Source organism: Lipotes vexillifer, unplaced genomic scaffold (assembly GCF_000442215.2).
Source record: "Lipotes vexillifer unplaced genomic scaffold, Lipotes_vexillifer_v1.1 scaffold4, whole genome shotgun sequence".
NCBI lineage: Eukaryota > Metazoa > Chordata > Mammalia > Artiodactyla > Lipotidae > Lipotes > Lipotes vexillifer.
The window spans coordinates 845,485-861,750 of record NW_006785876.1 but is presented as its reverse complement, the minus strand read 5'-3'; the positions used below and the strand labels follow the sequence as shown (position 1 = coordinate 861,750).

General features: G+C 39.0%; 1 protein-coding gene across 1 annotated transcript in view; it reads right to left on the bottom strand.

Annotated features, from left to right (window-relative positions):
* The window catches only part of DNAH8 (dynein axonemal heavy chain 8), a 332,081-nt gene that overhangs the window by 244,029 nt on the left and 71,786 nt on the right, over positions 1-16,266 (bottom strand). Inside the window, exons 24-28 of the mRNA XM_007458310.1 lie at positions 5,845-5,920; positions 4,686-4,881; positions 2,913-3,109; positions 1,808-1,934; positions 738-973 (exon numbers count right to left, since the gene is read on the bottom strand). Coding sequence (XP_007458372.1) covers positions 738-973; positions 1,808-1,934; positions 2,913-3,109; positions 4,686-4,881; positions 5,845-5,920 — 832 coding nt within the window. The remainder of the gene's footprint in view (positions 1-737; positions 974-1,807; positions 1,935-2,912; positions 3,110-4,685; positions 4,882-5,844; positions 5,921-16,266) is intronic.

The following is a 16,266-nucleotide window of genomic DNA, read 5'->3' as shown; positions in this document are numbered from 1 at the left end:
GGGAAAGAGGGAGGCAGGAGATTCAGAGTTAGAGATGTGATGACAGAAGCAGGGGTAGGAGTGATGGCACTGCTGGAAGGGAGCCAGGAGCCAAGGAATGCAAGCAGCCTCTAGAAGCTGGACAAAGCAAGGAAAGGATTCTTCCCTAGAGCCCCTGCTGACATGTCGATTTTAGCCCCGTAAGACCCATTTCCATACTTCTGAACTCTACAACTATAAAACAATTTGTTTTAAACCATTAAGTTTATGGTAACTTGTTATAGGAGCAATAGGAACTAAAACAGTACACTTCCCTAAAAACATCTCTTGTTGATATAAATTCCAACAAATTACTATTGAGCCTAAGTGGACCACTCCCACCATCTGTCCATGGTATGCCGCTGGTCATAGGTGAGACACATAACTGGTTTCTAAGGAAAGCCAAAGATATGTGGGGAACTTGCCTAACATGTCAGGACTGAAGTGAGAGAATAAAACCATTCTTTTCTGTAAAATGTAAGTGCCAGCATAAAAAAATGAACACTGTCTAGACCAGTACAGCATTATGAATATATTAATATTTCTTCGTATATTGTTCACTGTTGATAATTGTCAAAATCCCTCTAAGGACATCAGCATCAGAGAGGAAAAATAGGCAGACTGTGCCATAAAATAGATGAAGAAATCAACTTTTTAGTGTTTCTCTATTTTTTAAAAATAATACCATTTCAAGAAAGAAAAATGCAATCATTTCTTACTTCAATTGGTCCCAAAGTCACGTCCATTTGAATTTCATTATCACGGATACAAGACAAGGCTTCCATTGCAAACCTGACATCATCTAAATCACGAATAGGTCTAGATAACTTTTTCAAGTATTCACTGATAAATGCTATCATGTCTGACATTTTCTTTTTGTATTCTTCATTCAAATATCGACAGAGTAGCAACTTCCATGCCTTAGCCTCAACTGATAAGGCCAATTTCATTGGCTCTGGTGAAGACAAGAAAAGGTCAAAATAAAATACAACTGACATTCTGAAACAATTCACTTCATGTGTAATCTGAGCATCCATAACTGCACTGTCCATTTGATGGCCACTAGCTACACTGAGCACTTGAAATGTAGTTAGTCTGTAGTTCGTCTGAATTAAATGTTCTTTAAGGATTTTGAAGACTTAATTCCTATCCTGGTGGAGTATATTAAGCCATTCATGAGAAGGACACTGAGGTCTATGGAGAAGAATTTTGAAAATTAGTTCTAGCACTAACCAATGTGAACCTTGCACTGTTTCTGGCCATCCCATTAGAAGCCTTCACTCATTTCCCCAATTTCCTCTAGGTAACCCCTATATGAGACCAGCAGCCTACACTGTTGAGAACACTGTGCCTGTCTAATACAGCTCTCCCTCACGACAGTTAGCAGTAGAGTCAGCTTGGGCTTTTGATTTCAGACATTAAGTGGTTGTCTCATAATCCTCTGATACTCTAACCCCAATTGGACTAACTTCTCAGGCGACCTCAAACTGTTTTGACTCTTATCCCATGTACACAATCCCCTCCTCGCAGTAACCTGTAGTTCCCCCTGTAGTTTTAGTTGTTTGAGTGCCAATTTAGTATCAAGTACATTAAGTCACTTTGGTATAATATTATATATACATAATATATGATAATATATAATATATATAGCATATATAAAAACAATATTGGTGGTCCAGAAATACTTAATATTTATAATATTGTACCAAGGTAGCTTAATAACTGCTTTCTAAATGAAGTAACATTTCATGTGAAAATATAGACACTTTACATAATATTTATAAAATACCTGTATGCAATTCAAGTGCTCCTACAACTATAATAGGCTTCAACTCATCAATCTCCTGCTCAAAAGTAGCATAGTGTAGAATTTTGGATCTGATTTCAGTCAGAGAGGGGTTGTTAGCCAAAAACTCCTGTAGCAAGGAAAGAATCAACATTTTCTTCGGCTTTTTGACAATGTAAATCTTACGCCTCTAATAGTTGAATTAGAAAACTGCATCTGCTTATATATTTTTTCTCTTGTATGTGCTATCAGGCCAGTGGCTCGGTAGAGAAAGGGATGAACAGTTAGCACTGAAAGAGGAAGCTATGTGAGGGAATTTCACATTTCTGAATGGTTATTCAGAGTTCTAAAGTTTCCTTGAGTCTCCAACCAAATATACAGCTGAGCCTATGTAAGCTGGACACACCCTTGAATACCTGGCCTCTGGGCATGTCTGGAACATAATTAGTACTCAATTGTTTAACCAAATCAAACAAATTCTGCCTGAACCTCATTATTATCAACCGCCCCAGTGTCAATGTGAGAATTATGCAAGACATGATGTGTTAGGTGTGTGGCATTTACAGGTTCTCCGCCTCTGTTCTTGAGTTCTCATCATTATCACTGATGTTTTCTTGGTCCTCCCACAGCACAGGAGTTAGAGATAAACAATACAGAGTGAAGTAAGTCAGAAAGAGAAAAACAAATATCGTATGCTAACACATATATATGGAATCTAAAAAAAAAAAAATGGTTCTGAAGAACTTAGGGGCAGGACAGGAATAAAGACACAGACCTACTAGAGAATGGACTTGAGGACACGGGGAGGGGGAAGGGTAAGCTGGGACGAAGTGAGAGAGTGGCATGGACATATATACACTACCAAACGTAAAATAGATAGCTAGTGGGAAGCAGCTGCATAGCACAGGGAGATCAGCTTGGTGCTTTGTGACCAAGCTAGAGGGGTGGGAGGGAGACGCAAGAGGGAGGGGATATGGGGATATATGTATACATATAGCTGATTCACTTTGTTATACAGCAGAAACTAACACAACATTGTAGTGCAATCATACTCCAATAAAGGTGTTAAAAAAAAAACCAAACTGCATCACAAGTAGCGGAAACATACCTTCACTTTCACATCTCGGTCCTCTGTCCAGAGCGTCTTGTACTTTTGAAAGTCCTGCAGGGCCTCATGAGCCACCTTTCTGAGAGAATTCACAGAGGAAGAAAGGAGGAGGACCAGCTTGGAAATATCTTTGTGCTCTGCCACACCTGGATAAAAATTCTTCAGCTTCCGTGTGGGGATAATTTCTTCAAAAGATTCTGAAAACAGACATTTTTATCCTATAGATAACACCTATATTCAACTTTAAATACTGTCAATTGTAATATTTATAGACTTTTTAAACTTTATTTTCTTAAAGAGCCCCCCATCCCGTTCCAAGTAATTAACAGCTATTCTCTCACTAGCTTCACTTATTCTTATTAAACTACTGTGCCAGATTTTGAGGTCTAGGTTTCTTTAAAGTGGGGAAACTGTTATTCAGAGGAGAGAACTGAAAGACACCGATTAACCACTCCCCCCAAAACAAAATGTCCTCCAAGGAAAGATCAGAAGAGTTGAAATTGCTACCCTACAGAGCAGGCTTGTGGTTAAAGGAGAGCCACTACGTTTACTACCCAAATGACCTTAAGCCAATTATTTAATCTTCATGGAAATGTTTGTGAGGATTAAATGAGACAACATAGGCTTGTCTTCAACTCAGCATCTGGTATATAAAGATCACACAACCACCATTAACCACCACGATAAACATCTCTTGCTGAAACCTAGTCATGTCACAGCCTTGACTGAAACTCTCAAGTATTCTCCATCAAGCAGAGACCATACGGATACTTTTGTTTGGCCCAAACAGTTCCTTACTTTTTTAAAGCAGTTGTTAACAATTAAAAAATCGTGAGATTTCATGAAAAATTCCAGATTGCCATCTTCTCTTTTAAAATGGTTTAACCTGGTATTCCTGCATGGCAACAGTTAGCTGAAGTACCTATAAATGATACTTACTTGGGGTGGTGTGGAAGAAAAGCGGAGATGTTGATCAAAGGGTACAAACTTTCACTAATATGATGACTAAATTCTGGAAACATAATGTGTAGTATGGTGACTATAGTTAATAATAATGTATACTTGAAATCTGCTAAGAGAGTAGATCTCAAGTGTTCTCACCACACACAAAAAATGGTTAACTATGGGAGGTGATGAATATGTTATTTACTTTGATTGTGGTAACCACTTCACAAAGGTATACATATATCAGAACATCATGCTGTACACCTCAAATATGTATAACTTTTGCCAAAAATAAATAAATAAAATGTTAATGTGGCAGAACAGCAAAAAAGAAGAAAAGAATTTGGCTTTCTATATAAGAAAGTATCCAAAAATGTCTATGGAATTTTAGGTCAGTGTCATATCACACTAATAATTATTTAAGGGAATAGCTTATATATATTTCATGTACAAAGAACACATGACCCAGATTTTCTAAGCACCGTGTTCTGTCAAACTAAGTTTATCAGATCAAATACAATGCTGAAAATAGAATTGGTTCTAAGGTTTATTTTCATTTTTAACTTTGAATCTGAGACTATGGTAGTAGAACAGTGATAAATATACTTGTTCACCCATGATCAAAATCTGAAATGTCTGCATGCTATGTTTAAGATGGAAGATGGAGAACACTAAGTTTTTTTAATGTAAAATTTAACCAATACACATATAAAAATGAGTGTAAAAATATCTATAGGCTGTTATACCCAGGAAGAATCAGAAAGACCATTTACTAACTGTTATAGTTCTAAGACTCTATTCATCTGAGATTTGTTTTAACATTCTTACTGTCTTCCTTCTTCAACTGCTTTCCTGTGCTCGGATGGGTCCCGTCAGTAGTGGTATGGGAGGGGTTGCTAATGACAGTCTTGATGTGACGGGTCTGCTGTTGCCCCCAGTGAGCCACTCCTCTGCTGACCTCCAGGGTTAACTGGATCATACGGTTAATGGCTTGTTGAATGTCATCCAAACTAGGAACCATTACCTGTGGAAAGAAGAAACAAGTTCCTGGTGCTGCCAACACATACAAATCCATCCCTCTGATTCTCACCACACCTGTTCCCTATGGAGCAGGGAGAGCCTCCGCTGGCCCAGTGGAAGGCTGCTTCGAGGAGAGGGATGGTAGAGGAAGGTAGGCTGCAGACTTTACCGATCTTCAAGCTTTCCTATTCTACCAATTCCTGCAGGCAGAAAGGTCAAACATAGTACTTGTCATCCTTTTCCTGTGAGGGTGGCTGGATGCAGCCAAATACTGTGGGCAGGTGTTGGATGTCCATGAAGCAGAGTAACTGAAGAAACTATACTGCCAAGATTTCGACCTCAGTTCTTTGAAATGCACCAAATAAGCAAAGAAGCTGTCCTCCAGGAGGCCAGACTGTGTAGATGTGGTGTCAAGTGAGCCACAGATTGTTCCTGCCTGGCCTTAACCCTTGGCTCGTCACAGAATGCACCTCAGTCATCCTGTATGGTTTGCTGTTCCAGGTGCAAATAAGCAGCTGGAGGGGTGGTAGAGAAAAGTGCCCTAAGAAGGCACAAGGGACCCATGAACTCAGGGCACAGGCTCTCTCTTTCTTTCTTTGTTTCTGTTCTGCCATGGGTTGTCTTACAGTTGGGTGTTCAGTATAGGGATTTGGACTTCTGAGATGGCCTTATTTAGATAATTTAATGTCTGAAGTAAGAAAAACCAAGATGGTTTGTAGGGTACTTGCTAACTGATGGCCCAACAGATACTTAACTCTTACACCAACCTTCAATACACCATGAGCTCTGCAGAAGTAATTTTTACAACAGATATAAATGATACACTTTGATTTTTGTTAAATACGGAGGTGAAGTCAAAAAGCACAGAGGACCAAGAGATTAAATAATAGTTCAGTCCTAATGCTATACTTCTTAAATACATTACCAAAATATCACTGTATTAACTTGAATATTTAATAATACTTACCACATTAGGAATCACAAGATGTACCTCAGATTTTAGAAAGGAAATAACATCTTCTGACCGCTTTTGTCCATAAGGGCTGTAATAAGATGTACATTTAACTTATAAACCTTAACCTAAAATTTCATAAATAGCTTGGTTATGCTACAAGTTTCAATCCTAAAAAAATAAAGACAATTTTCAAAATGCTGAATTAATGAAGAGAATGTTATTTACAATGGAACCATAAATTTCATGAACTAGTTCCTAAATTAAGAACACTGACATGATTAATATTCTTTGAAGTGAAATACTAGTCTCCTACCCATTTTCTAGTATTTTAACATTGCTTTCTCTCAGTAAAGTACCACCTAATAATGTTTACTAAAAGCACTCCTTTTCCCAGCCCCAGAACAGATGCTGAAAATCACCAACAAAAAGCATATGCCTTCATATACTTTATTTTTTTGTGTGTATAAGATTAAACAGGAGGTTTCTAGTCAAAACCTTCCAAAAACTGCCTTTTTAAACAATATCAGTTATGCTCAGACAGAAGTACAGACACACAGACAGACACATGAGTGCAATTAATGAATGACACATATCAGCTCTGCAAATTAGTTTGGTTATCTCCCTCTGCCTGATCTCTGTCCCCATCCCAGACAAAATTATAATAAATGTAAACTTTCCATAGCAAGAAATGTTATCATTACTGAAAACTACACCTCCATTCATAACTACAAGCAGACTGGGTTGGGGGGAAATCACAAGAAACATAAACCTTCCACAATCACAGTGGAGACCCAACTTTAGTATTCAGGGCCAATGGTTCCCAGATAAACATATTATTGCAAGGAACTCTTTGAACTAAAAGCAAGCAAGCAAACAACAGAAAAAACCTCTAATTCATAGTCTCACTGTGAAATCAAGATGCAGCAATAAAAACAAGTGTAGACTATGTTTGAAAGGGTACAACCTGAGAACAAGAGTTTCATAAAGTATAATCAAACAGCTGAACTAACAGAAGCAGTGAACAGTGCAGCCGATCCTTTGGTGACTTATGTGACAAACTAGAGGATTAGCTTAAGGAATTCTCCAAACTTTCGGATACAAAATACAAGAGAAAGAAATTACTTAAGGAAAAGATAAGTGAAATAATAAAGAAAAGATAAGTAATGTTTATAGAACACTTAGTGTATGACAGGCACTTTTCCAAGCACTTTCCATGAATCAACACATTTCATGCTCATGTTAACTCTTGATGTGGATCCCATGATTATTATTTCCATTTTGTAGATGAGGAAACCAAGACACAGAGAGTTTAAGTAACTTAACAGTGGGTCACTTAGCTCAGAGACGCTCTACTGCCTAGATCCAACGTGGGAACCCTACATAAAATAAATTTAAGCATAGCCCTTCTCAAATCTTAAGAATAGACTTGTTTTTTCACCTTGAAATGATTCTCTGTGTGCCTGATAGGATTAATGGGGGAAAAATGACTTACAGCTAAACACATAATTTGTTAATTTCCAGAATAAAGGGGGAAATCCTGTAAACAGCAAGAAACAGTTTGTTACTTAGAAAAGAAAATCGGATTAGCAGCAAAACCCTCCTCTGAAAATGGAAACAAAAGAAGCCAGTGATTGTGCTTTGTGAATGGCATTTAGCTACAAAATATCGGTTCTGTCTTGACCTCGTGAATGATAACACCTTTTATCTGGATGTTCTCTGTCTGCATCCCACCTGAGGAAAAAATCAAATTGGGTTTGCATTTCAGTTGAGGCAAGATATATTAATAATTTCCTTCATTACTAAAAGAGATCTCTACTGTTTATGTGGATGGAGTGTGCAGGGCTTGCCCAGATGAAGGTTGGCAAGCCAAGTGCCATAAATAAAAATGAAAAAGGAAGCGGAAAAAAAAAAAAAAAAAAGAAGAAGCCAGTGAAATAGTATTTGTGGAGTGTGAGAGAAAGTGGTTGTGATCCAAGTTGACCTACTAGCCTTCATGGGTGAGGGTAAGAGAAAGACGTTTTAGACAAGGGAGGATTCTGCAATATTATACTCATGTATACCTCTTCAAAAATCACATCAGTACTGTTGTAAATTAACATGGCATAGTGAGTTCAGACTTCAAAAATGCCTCTTTGTGCCAAACCCATCACAATCATGGATACACTGAAGGACTTGAAAATGCTCTAACACAAGATTAGGATCTCCACAAATCAGGAACGCATCAGAAACACACAACAGCCTGGCCAGGGCTCTGGTCAGGAAATAGGCAGTGAGAGTGGGAGGTTGGCCCCTGTGGACTCTGAGGGACTGAGTAGTCCGTGTTAGAGGGGACTCATCCAGGCTTGCTACCCAAAGCCAGACATTGAAGTGATGTTCCCCCACTTGTAAAGAGAGGCAAAACAACAACAAGATAAAGTTTGTCAACCTACTGCCTGCGGCTGCAGCTTTTCCAAAAGATGTGGGCCTGGGGTGAAAGAAGCAAATCCACAGCATGCCCAATAAGCCACTAAGCCGGGTCACTTCTGTGCTCCCTGGCTAAACCTGCCATTTCCCAGCATCTCTTCGGGGGATATGTAACTGTGAACAAATAGGACCCAGTTCTGCACTTAAGGTACCAAGAGTCATGTGGAGGCAAAAGTGAAACTCCTAGATAGGGAGGGAAGGAGAGAGAAACACACAAAAACCAAAAAACCTCTCACTCAAGGAGAGTCTACAAACTAAAATCCCAATATGCATGCATAAGTCTAACAGTAAGAAAGAGGACTAAAGATATCAATAATTGAAACAAAAACTCACTCCAGATAAAGTTCAATGTATGACAAACTCTAAAATAAATATATTGAGAATGTTCAAAGAGATAAATGAAAGCAATCTTCCAAAAAATAATAAATTGCTAAACTAAAAAGGCAGGAATGATACAGTATCTGGAGGATAAGGGAAAAAGTACTAATTGAAACATTTAAGATGCAGTAGATGAGATCGCCTTTAGGCTAGATACAGAGATACTTGCCCATGACATAACCCAGAAAGGCAAAAAGACAAAAATATATGACAGACTAGTTAGGAGACAGGAAAGACAGACTGAGATGCTGCAACATCTGAGACGGTCACGTGTCCATGGTGCCCAGGAAAGTTCTGGTTTAAGTCCATCCTAACACTTCATCTGGATAGTGCTTCTTCACTCAAAAGAGTGTCCTAGATGGAACAATTATGTGATCAACTTACTCAACATTCAACTACAGGAGTTCCATAACAAGAGGATGTCTCAGAAGCAATAACTGCAAAAGGAAATTGCTGACAATTTTCCAGGATTAAGGAACCCTAGAAGCCCTCAAATAGAAAGTGTACTCTGAGAACAAAGCATGATTAAATAAAGACAAATCCACACCAGGAAAGGAAACTACAGAACATCAAGGATAAAATACAATTTTTAGTTAGACTCACTGCAGACTTCTCATCAACAACAATACAGGTCAGGAAAAAACTGAAGAAATACTTTGAAAGTGCTGAGAGACAAACAAAAGTTTTTTATCCAGCCAAATCGTTTCAGACTTAAAATGAAGAATAACAGAGTTTACACCTCACACTCCCTGAGAAACCAGGGGTATAAAATAAATACATAAGAACCTGGACACTTTAATAAAATATACCAGTAAATAAATTATTTTTGAGTTTTCAAAAAAAAGGTAAAAAGTAAAACATCAAACAACAGTGATGGGGGGACCTTCAAGATGGTGGAGGAGTAAGACGTGGAGATTACCTTCCTCCCCACAAATACATCTATATGTGAAACAACTCCTACAGAACACCTACAGAACGCTGGTAGAAGACCTCAGACTTCCCAAAAGGCAAGAAACTCCCCACATACCTGGGTAGGGCAAAAGAAAAAAGGAAAAACAGAGACAAAAGAATAGGGACAGGACCTGCACAACTGGGAGGGAGCTGTGAAGGAGGAAAAGTTTCCACACACTAGGAAGCCCCTTCGCGGGCGGAGACGGGGTGTGGCGGGGGGGAAGCTTCAGAGCCACGGGGGAGAGCACAGCAACAGGGGTGCAGACGGCAAAGTGGAGAGATTCCCGCACAGAGGATCTGTGCCAACCAGCACTCACCAGCCCGAGAGGCTTGTCTGCTCACCCGCTGGGGCGAATGGGGGCTGGGAGCTGAGGCTCGGGCTTCGGAGGTCAGATTCCAGGGAGAGGACTGGGGATGGCTGTGTGAACACAGCCTGAAGGGGCTAGTGTGCTACAGCTAGCCGGGAGGGAGTCCAGGAAAAAGTGTGGAACTGCCTAAGACACAAGAGACCATTGTTTCAGGGTGCACAAGGAGAGGGGACTCAGAGCACCGCCTAAATGAGCTCAGAGACAGGCTAAAGCCGTGGCTATCAGCGCAGACCCCAGAGACAAGCATGAAACGCTAACACTGCTGCTGCAGCCACCAAGAATCCTATGTGCAAGCACAGGTCACTACCCACACACCCCTCCACTCCCCAGGAGCCTGTGCAGCCTGCCATTGCCAGGGTCCCTTGATCCAGGGACAACTTCCCCAGGAGAACACACGATGCCTCAGGCTGCTGCAGCGTCACGCTGCCCTCTGCCTCCACAAGCTCGCCCCACATTCCAATTATAATTACTGTACCCCTCCCTCCCCCCGGCCTGAGTGAGCCAGAGCCCCCTAATCAGCTGCTACTTTAACCCCACCCTGTCTGGGTGGGAACAGATGCCAGAGGGTGACCTACACGCAGAGGCGGGGCCAAAACCAAAGCTGAACCCTGGGAGCTGTGAGAACAAAGAAGAGAAAGGGAACTCTCTCCCAGCAGACTCAGGAGCAGTGGATTAAATCCCCACAATCAACGTGATGTACCCTGCATCTGTGGAATACCTGAACAGACCACGAATCATCACAAAATTGAGGCAGTAGACTTTGGGAGCAACTGTAGACTTGGGGTTTGCTGTCTGTGACTGATTTGTTTGTGACTTTTATGTTTATCTTAGTATAGTTTTTAGTGCTGTTATCATTGGTGGATTTGTTTATTGTTTCTTTGCTCTCTTCTTTTTTATTATTATTATTACTTTAAAATTTTTCTTATTATAATTATTTTTTTTATTTATTATGTTTTTTTCTTTCTTTTCTTTCTCCCTTTTCTTCTGAGCCATGTGGCTGAGAGGGTCTTGGTGCTCAGGCCTGGTGTCAGGCCTGAGCTTCTGAGGTGGAAGAGCCGAGTGCAGGACATGGGACCACCAGAGACCTACCAGTCCCATGTAATATCAACTGGCGAGAACTCTCCCAGAGACCTCTGTCTCAACGCAAAGAACCAGCTCCAGCCAACAGCCAGCAAGCTCCAGGGCTGGACACCCCATGCCATACAACTAGCAAGACAGGAACAAAACCACACCCATTCGCAGAGAGGCTGCCTAAAATCATGGTAAGTTCACAGTCACCCCAAAACACACCAACGGACGTGGCCCTGCCCTCCAGAAAGACAAGATCCAGCCACACCCACCAGAATACAGGCACCAGTCCCCTCCACCAGGGAGCCTACACAAGCCACTGAATCAACTTTACTCACTGGGGGCAGACACCAAAAACAACGGGAACTATGAAACTGCAGCCTGCGAAAAGAAGACCCCAAACACAGTAAGTTAAACAAAATGAGAAGACAGAGAAATATGCATCAGGTGAAGGAGCAAGGTAAAAACCCACCAGACCAAACAAATGAAGAGGAAATAGGCAGTCTACCCGAAAAAGAATTCAGAGTAATGATAGTAAAGATGAACCAAAATCTTGGAAATAGAATGGAGAAAATAAATGTTTAACAAGGACCTAGAAGAACTAAAGAGCAAAAAAACAATGATGAACAACACAATAAATGAAATTAAAAATTCTCTAGAAGGAATCAACAGCAGAATAACTGAGGCAGAAGAATGGATAAGGGACCTGGAAGATAAAATAGTGGAAATAACTACTGCAGAGCAGAATAAAGAAACAAGAATGAAAAGAACTCAGGACAGTCTCAGAGACCACTGGGACAACATTAAACACATGATCATTCGAATTACGGGGTCCCAGAAGAAGAGGAGAAAAAGAAAGGGCCTGAGGAAATATTTGAAGAGATTACAGCTGAAAACTTCCCTAACATGGGAACGGAAATAGTCAATCAAGTCCAGGAAGCGCAGAAAGTCCCATACAGGATAAATCCAAGGGGAAACACACCGAGACACATATTAATCAAACTATCAAAAATTAAATACAAAGAAAAAATATTAAAAGCAGCAAGGGAACAGCAACAAATAACATACAAAAGGATCACCATAAGGTTAACAGCTGATCTTTCAGCAGAAATTTGGCAAGCCAGAAGGGAGTGGCTTTAAAGTGATGAAAGGGAAAAACCTACAACTGAGATTACTCTACCCAGCAAGGATCTCATTCAGATTCAAAGGAGAAATTAAAATCTATACAGACAAGCAAAAGCTAAGAGAATTCAGCACCACCAAACCAGCTTTTCAACAAATGCTAAAGGAACTTCCCTTGGCAGGAAACACAAGAGAAGGAAAAGACCTACAATAACAAACACAAAACAATTAAGAAAATGGTAATAGGAAAATACATATCAATAATTACCTTAAATGTAAATGGATTAAATGATCCAACCAAAAGAATGGACTATCTGAATGGATACAAAAACAAGACCTGTACATATGCTGTCTACAAGAGACCCACTTCAGACCTAGGGACACATACAGACTGAAAGTGAGGGGATGGAAAAAGATATTCCATGCAAATGGAAATCAAAAGAAAGCTGGAGTAGCAATTCTCATATCAGACAAAATAGACTTTAAAATAAAGACTATTACAAGAGACAAAGAAGGACACTACATAATAATCAAGGGATCATTCCAAGAAGAAGATATAACAATTGTAAATATTTATGCACCCAACATAGAAGCACCTCAATACATACAGCAAACACTAACAGCCATAGAAGGGGAAATCGACAGTAACACAATCATAGTAGGGGACTTTAACACCCCACTTTCACCAAAGGACAGATCATCCAAAATGAAAATAAATAAGGAAACACAAGCTTTAAATGGCACATTAATCTTGAGAATGAAAAACAGAGCTGGAGGAATCAGGCTCCCTGACTTAAGACTATACTACAAAGCTACAGTAATCAAGACAGTATAGCTCAATGGAACAGGATAAATAGCCCAGAGATAAACCCACGCACATATGGTCACCTTATCTTTGATAAAGGAGGCAAGAATATACAGTGAAGAAAAGACAGCCTCTTCAATAAGTGGTGCTGGGAAAACTGGACAGCTACATGTAAAAGAATAAAATTAGAACACTTCCTAACACCATACACAAAAATAAACTCAAAATGGATTAAAGACCTAAATGTAAGGGCCGACACTTTAAAGCTCTTAAGAGGAAAACATAGGAAGAACACTCTTTGACATAAATCACTGCAAGATCCTTTTTGACCCATCTTCTAGAGAAATGGAAATTTAAAAAAAATAAGCAAATGGGACCTAATGAAACTTACAAAGGAAAGGAAACCATAAAGCAAAGGAAACCATAAACAAGACAAAAAGACAACCCTCAGAATGGGAGAAAATATTTGCTAATGAAGCAACTGACAAAGGATTAATCTCCAAAACATACAAGCAGCTCATGCAGCCCAATATCAAGAAAACAAACAACCCAGTGGGCAGAAGACCTAAATAGACATTTCTCCCAAGAAGATATACAGATTGCCAACAAACACATGAAAGGATGCTCAACATCACTAATCATTAGAGAAATGAAAATGAAAACTACAATGAGGTATCACCTCACACCGGTCAGAAAGGCCATCATCAAAAAATCTATAAACAGGGCTTCCCTGGTGGCACAGTGGTTGAGAGTCCGTCTGCCGATGCAGGGTACACGGGTTCATGCCCCAGTCCAGGAAGATCCCACATGCTGGGGAGTAGCTGGGCCCATGAGCCATGGCCACTGAGCCTGCGCGTCCGGAGCCTGTGCTCTGCAATGGGAGAGGCCACAACAGTGAGAGGCCCGTGTACCGAAAAAAAAAATCTACAAACAATAAATGCTGGAGAGAGTGTGGAGAAAAGGGAACCCTCTTGCATTGTTGGTGGGAATGTAAATTGATACAGTCACTGTGGAGAACAGTATGGAGGTTACTTAAAAAACTAAAAATAGAACTACCATATGACCCAGCAATCCCACTACTGGGCATATACCCTGAGAAAACCATAATTCAAAAAGAGTCATGTACCACAATGTTCATTGCAGCACTGTTTACAATAGCCAGGACATGGAAGCAACCTAAGTGTCCATCGACAGATGAATGGATAAATAAGATGTGGCACATATATACAATGGAATATTACTCAGCCATAAAAAGAAACGAAATTGAGTTATGTGTAGTGAGGTGGGGGGACCTAGAGTCTGTCATACAGAGTGAAGTAAGTCAGAAACAGAAAAACAAATACCATATGCTAACACATATATATGGAATCTAAAAAAAAAAAATTTCTGATGAACCTAGGGGCAGGACAGGAATAAAGACGCAGACATAGAGAATGGACTTGAGGACACAGGAAGGGGGAAGAGTAAGCTGGGATGAAGTGAGAGAGTAGCATTGACATATATACACTGCCAAATGTAAAATAGATAGCTAGTGGGAAGCAGCTGCATAGCACAGGGAGATCAGCTCAGTGCTTTGTGACCACCTAGAAGGGTGGGATAGGGAGGGTGGGAGGGAGACGCAAGAGGGAGGGGATACGGGGATATATGTATACATATAACTGATTCACTTTGTGATACAGCAGAAAGTAACACAACATTATAAAGCAATTATACTCCAATAAAGATGTTAAAATAAATAAATAAATAAATAAATGAGAAAGTAGATAGACTTCATGCCAAGGCCCTTATAGTTAGAAATGAGAAAACTGAAAAAACTATACACAGTACTTTTTTAAAAATATAGCTAAATATATGCATTATAAATTTGAAGGTAACTACTGAAAGAACTTAAGTATAGGAAAGAGAATGAAAGGGGAAAATTATCCATTCCAAAGATAACAGATAATAAATGAACCTAAGACAAAGGATAGTAAGAAACCACAAAATAAAATGTCATAAATTAAGTGTAACTTTATTAAAAAATCACAAAAATGTAAGCAGATTAAACTCTTTAAAAGGCAGAAATAATCAGATTAAATAAAAATATCAGGTATAAGACTCATAGACATAGAGAACAGACTTGTGGTTGCCAAGGGTGAGGGGGGAGGGGGAGGGATGGACTGGGAGTTTGGGGTTGGTAGATGCAAACTACTACATTTAGAATGGATAAACAACAGGTCCTAATGCATAGCACAGAGAACTATACTCAACATCCTGTTATAAACCATAATAGAAAAGAACATAAAAGAAGAATGTATCTATATATATATGTGTATAACTGAGTCACTTTGTTGTACAGCAGAGACTGGCACAACGTTGTAAATCAACTCTATGTCAATATTAAAATATATCAGGTATATTATGCTTTTAAAAGGTAAAACAAAAAAGCTTCACAGAAATAAATGAAGGGATAGAAAAGGTATACCAAAAAATCTGGGAAAGTAAAATTTATGACAGACTAAAAAGAATTTCAGAAATCAAGATTAATATGGATAAAGAGGCTCATCAAATAAAAATAAAATAAACAGTGTTCTAGGCAGACTTAACTATACGACATCGCGTGCACCTAACAACATAGCCTTAAAAGATATAAAACAACGACTGAAACAGAAGGAAAATTTGACAACTTCACTATCACACTGAGAGATTTTAATAGTGAAATTAAATTAAAATTCAGCAATGAATAACCAAGGAATAAACCTAACAAAAATGTACAAGACTTTTACACAGGGAATTACAAAATTTCATTGAGAAATAATAAAAAAGACAAATAAATGGAGAGGTGAATCCATGACTCTGAATGGAAGACTGAATATTGTAAGGATGCTAATTCTCTCCAAATTTACCTATAGATTCAGTGTAATTTAAATAACCATTCCAAAAGAAAAATTAATTTTCTTTTAACTAATTAACCATATGGAATAAAATATACTGGTCTCCTACCTCACACTAAACACAAAATAAATACCATGTGGATTAAACCCCTAACTGCAAAAGATAAAACTTTAAAACTTTTAGAAGATATTATGAAGTACAGAAAGATTTCTTTTAAAAGACATAAAAATCATAAACTACTAAGGAAAAGACTGATAGATTTGAATATTTTTAAACTCAGCAAAGAATATCATAAATAGAAGTTTAAAAGTATCATCAACAAAATAATATATTGAGACCACCCATGAATAAATCCAATCCAATAGAAAAACAGGCAGAAGGAAGGAAGAAACAAGGGAGGGAAAG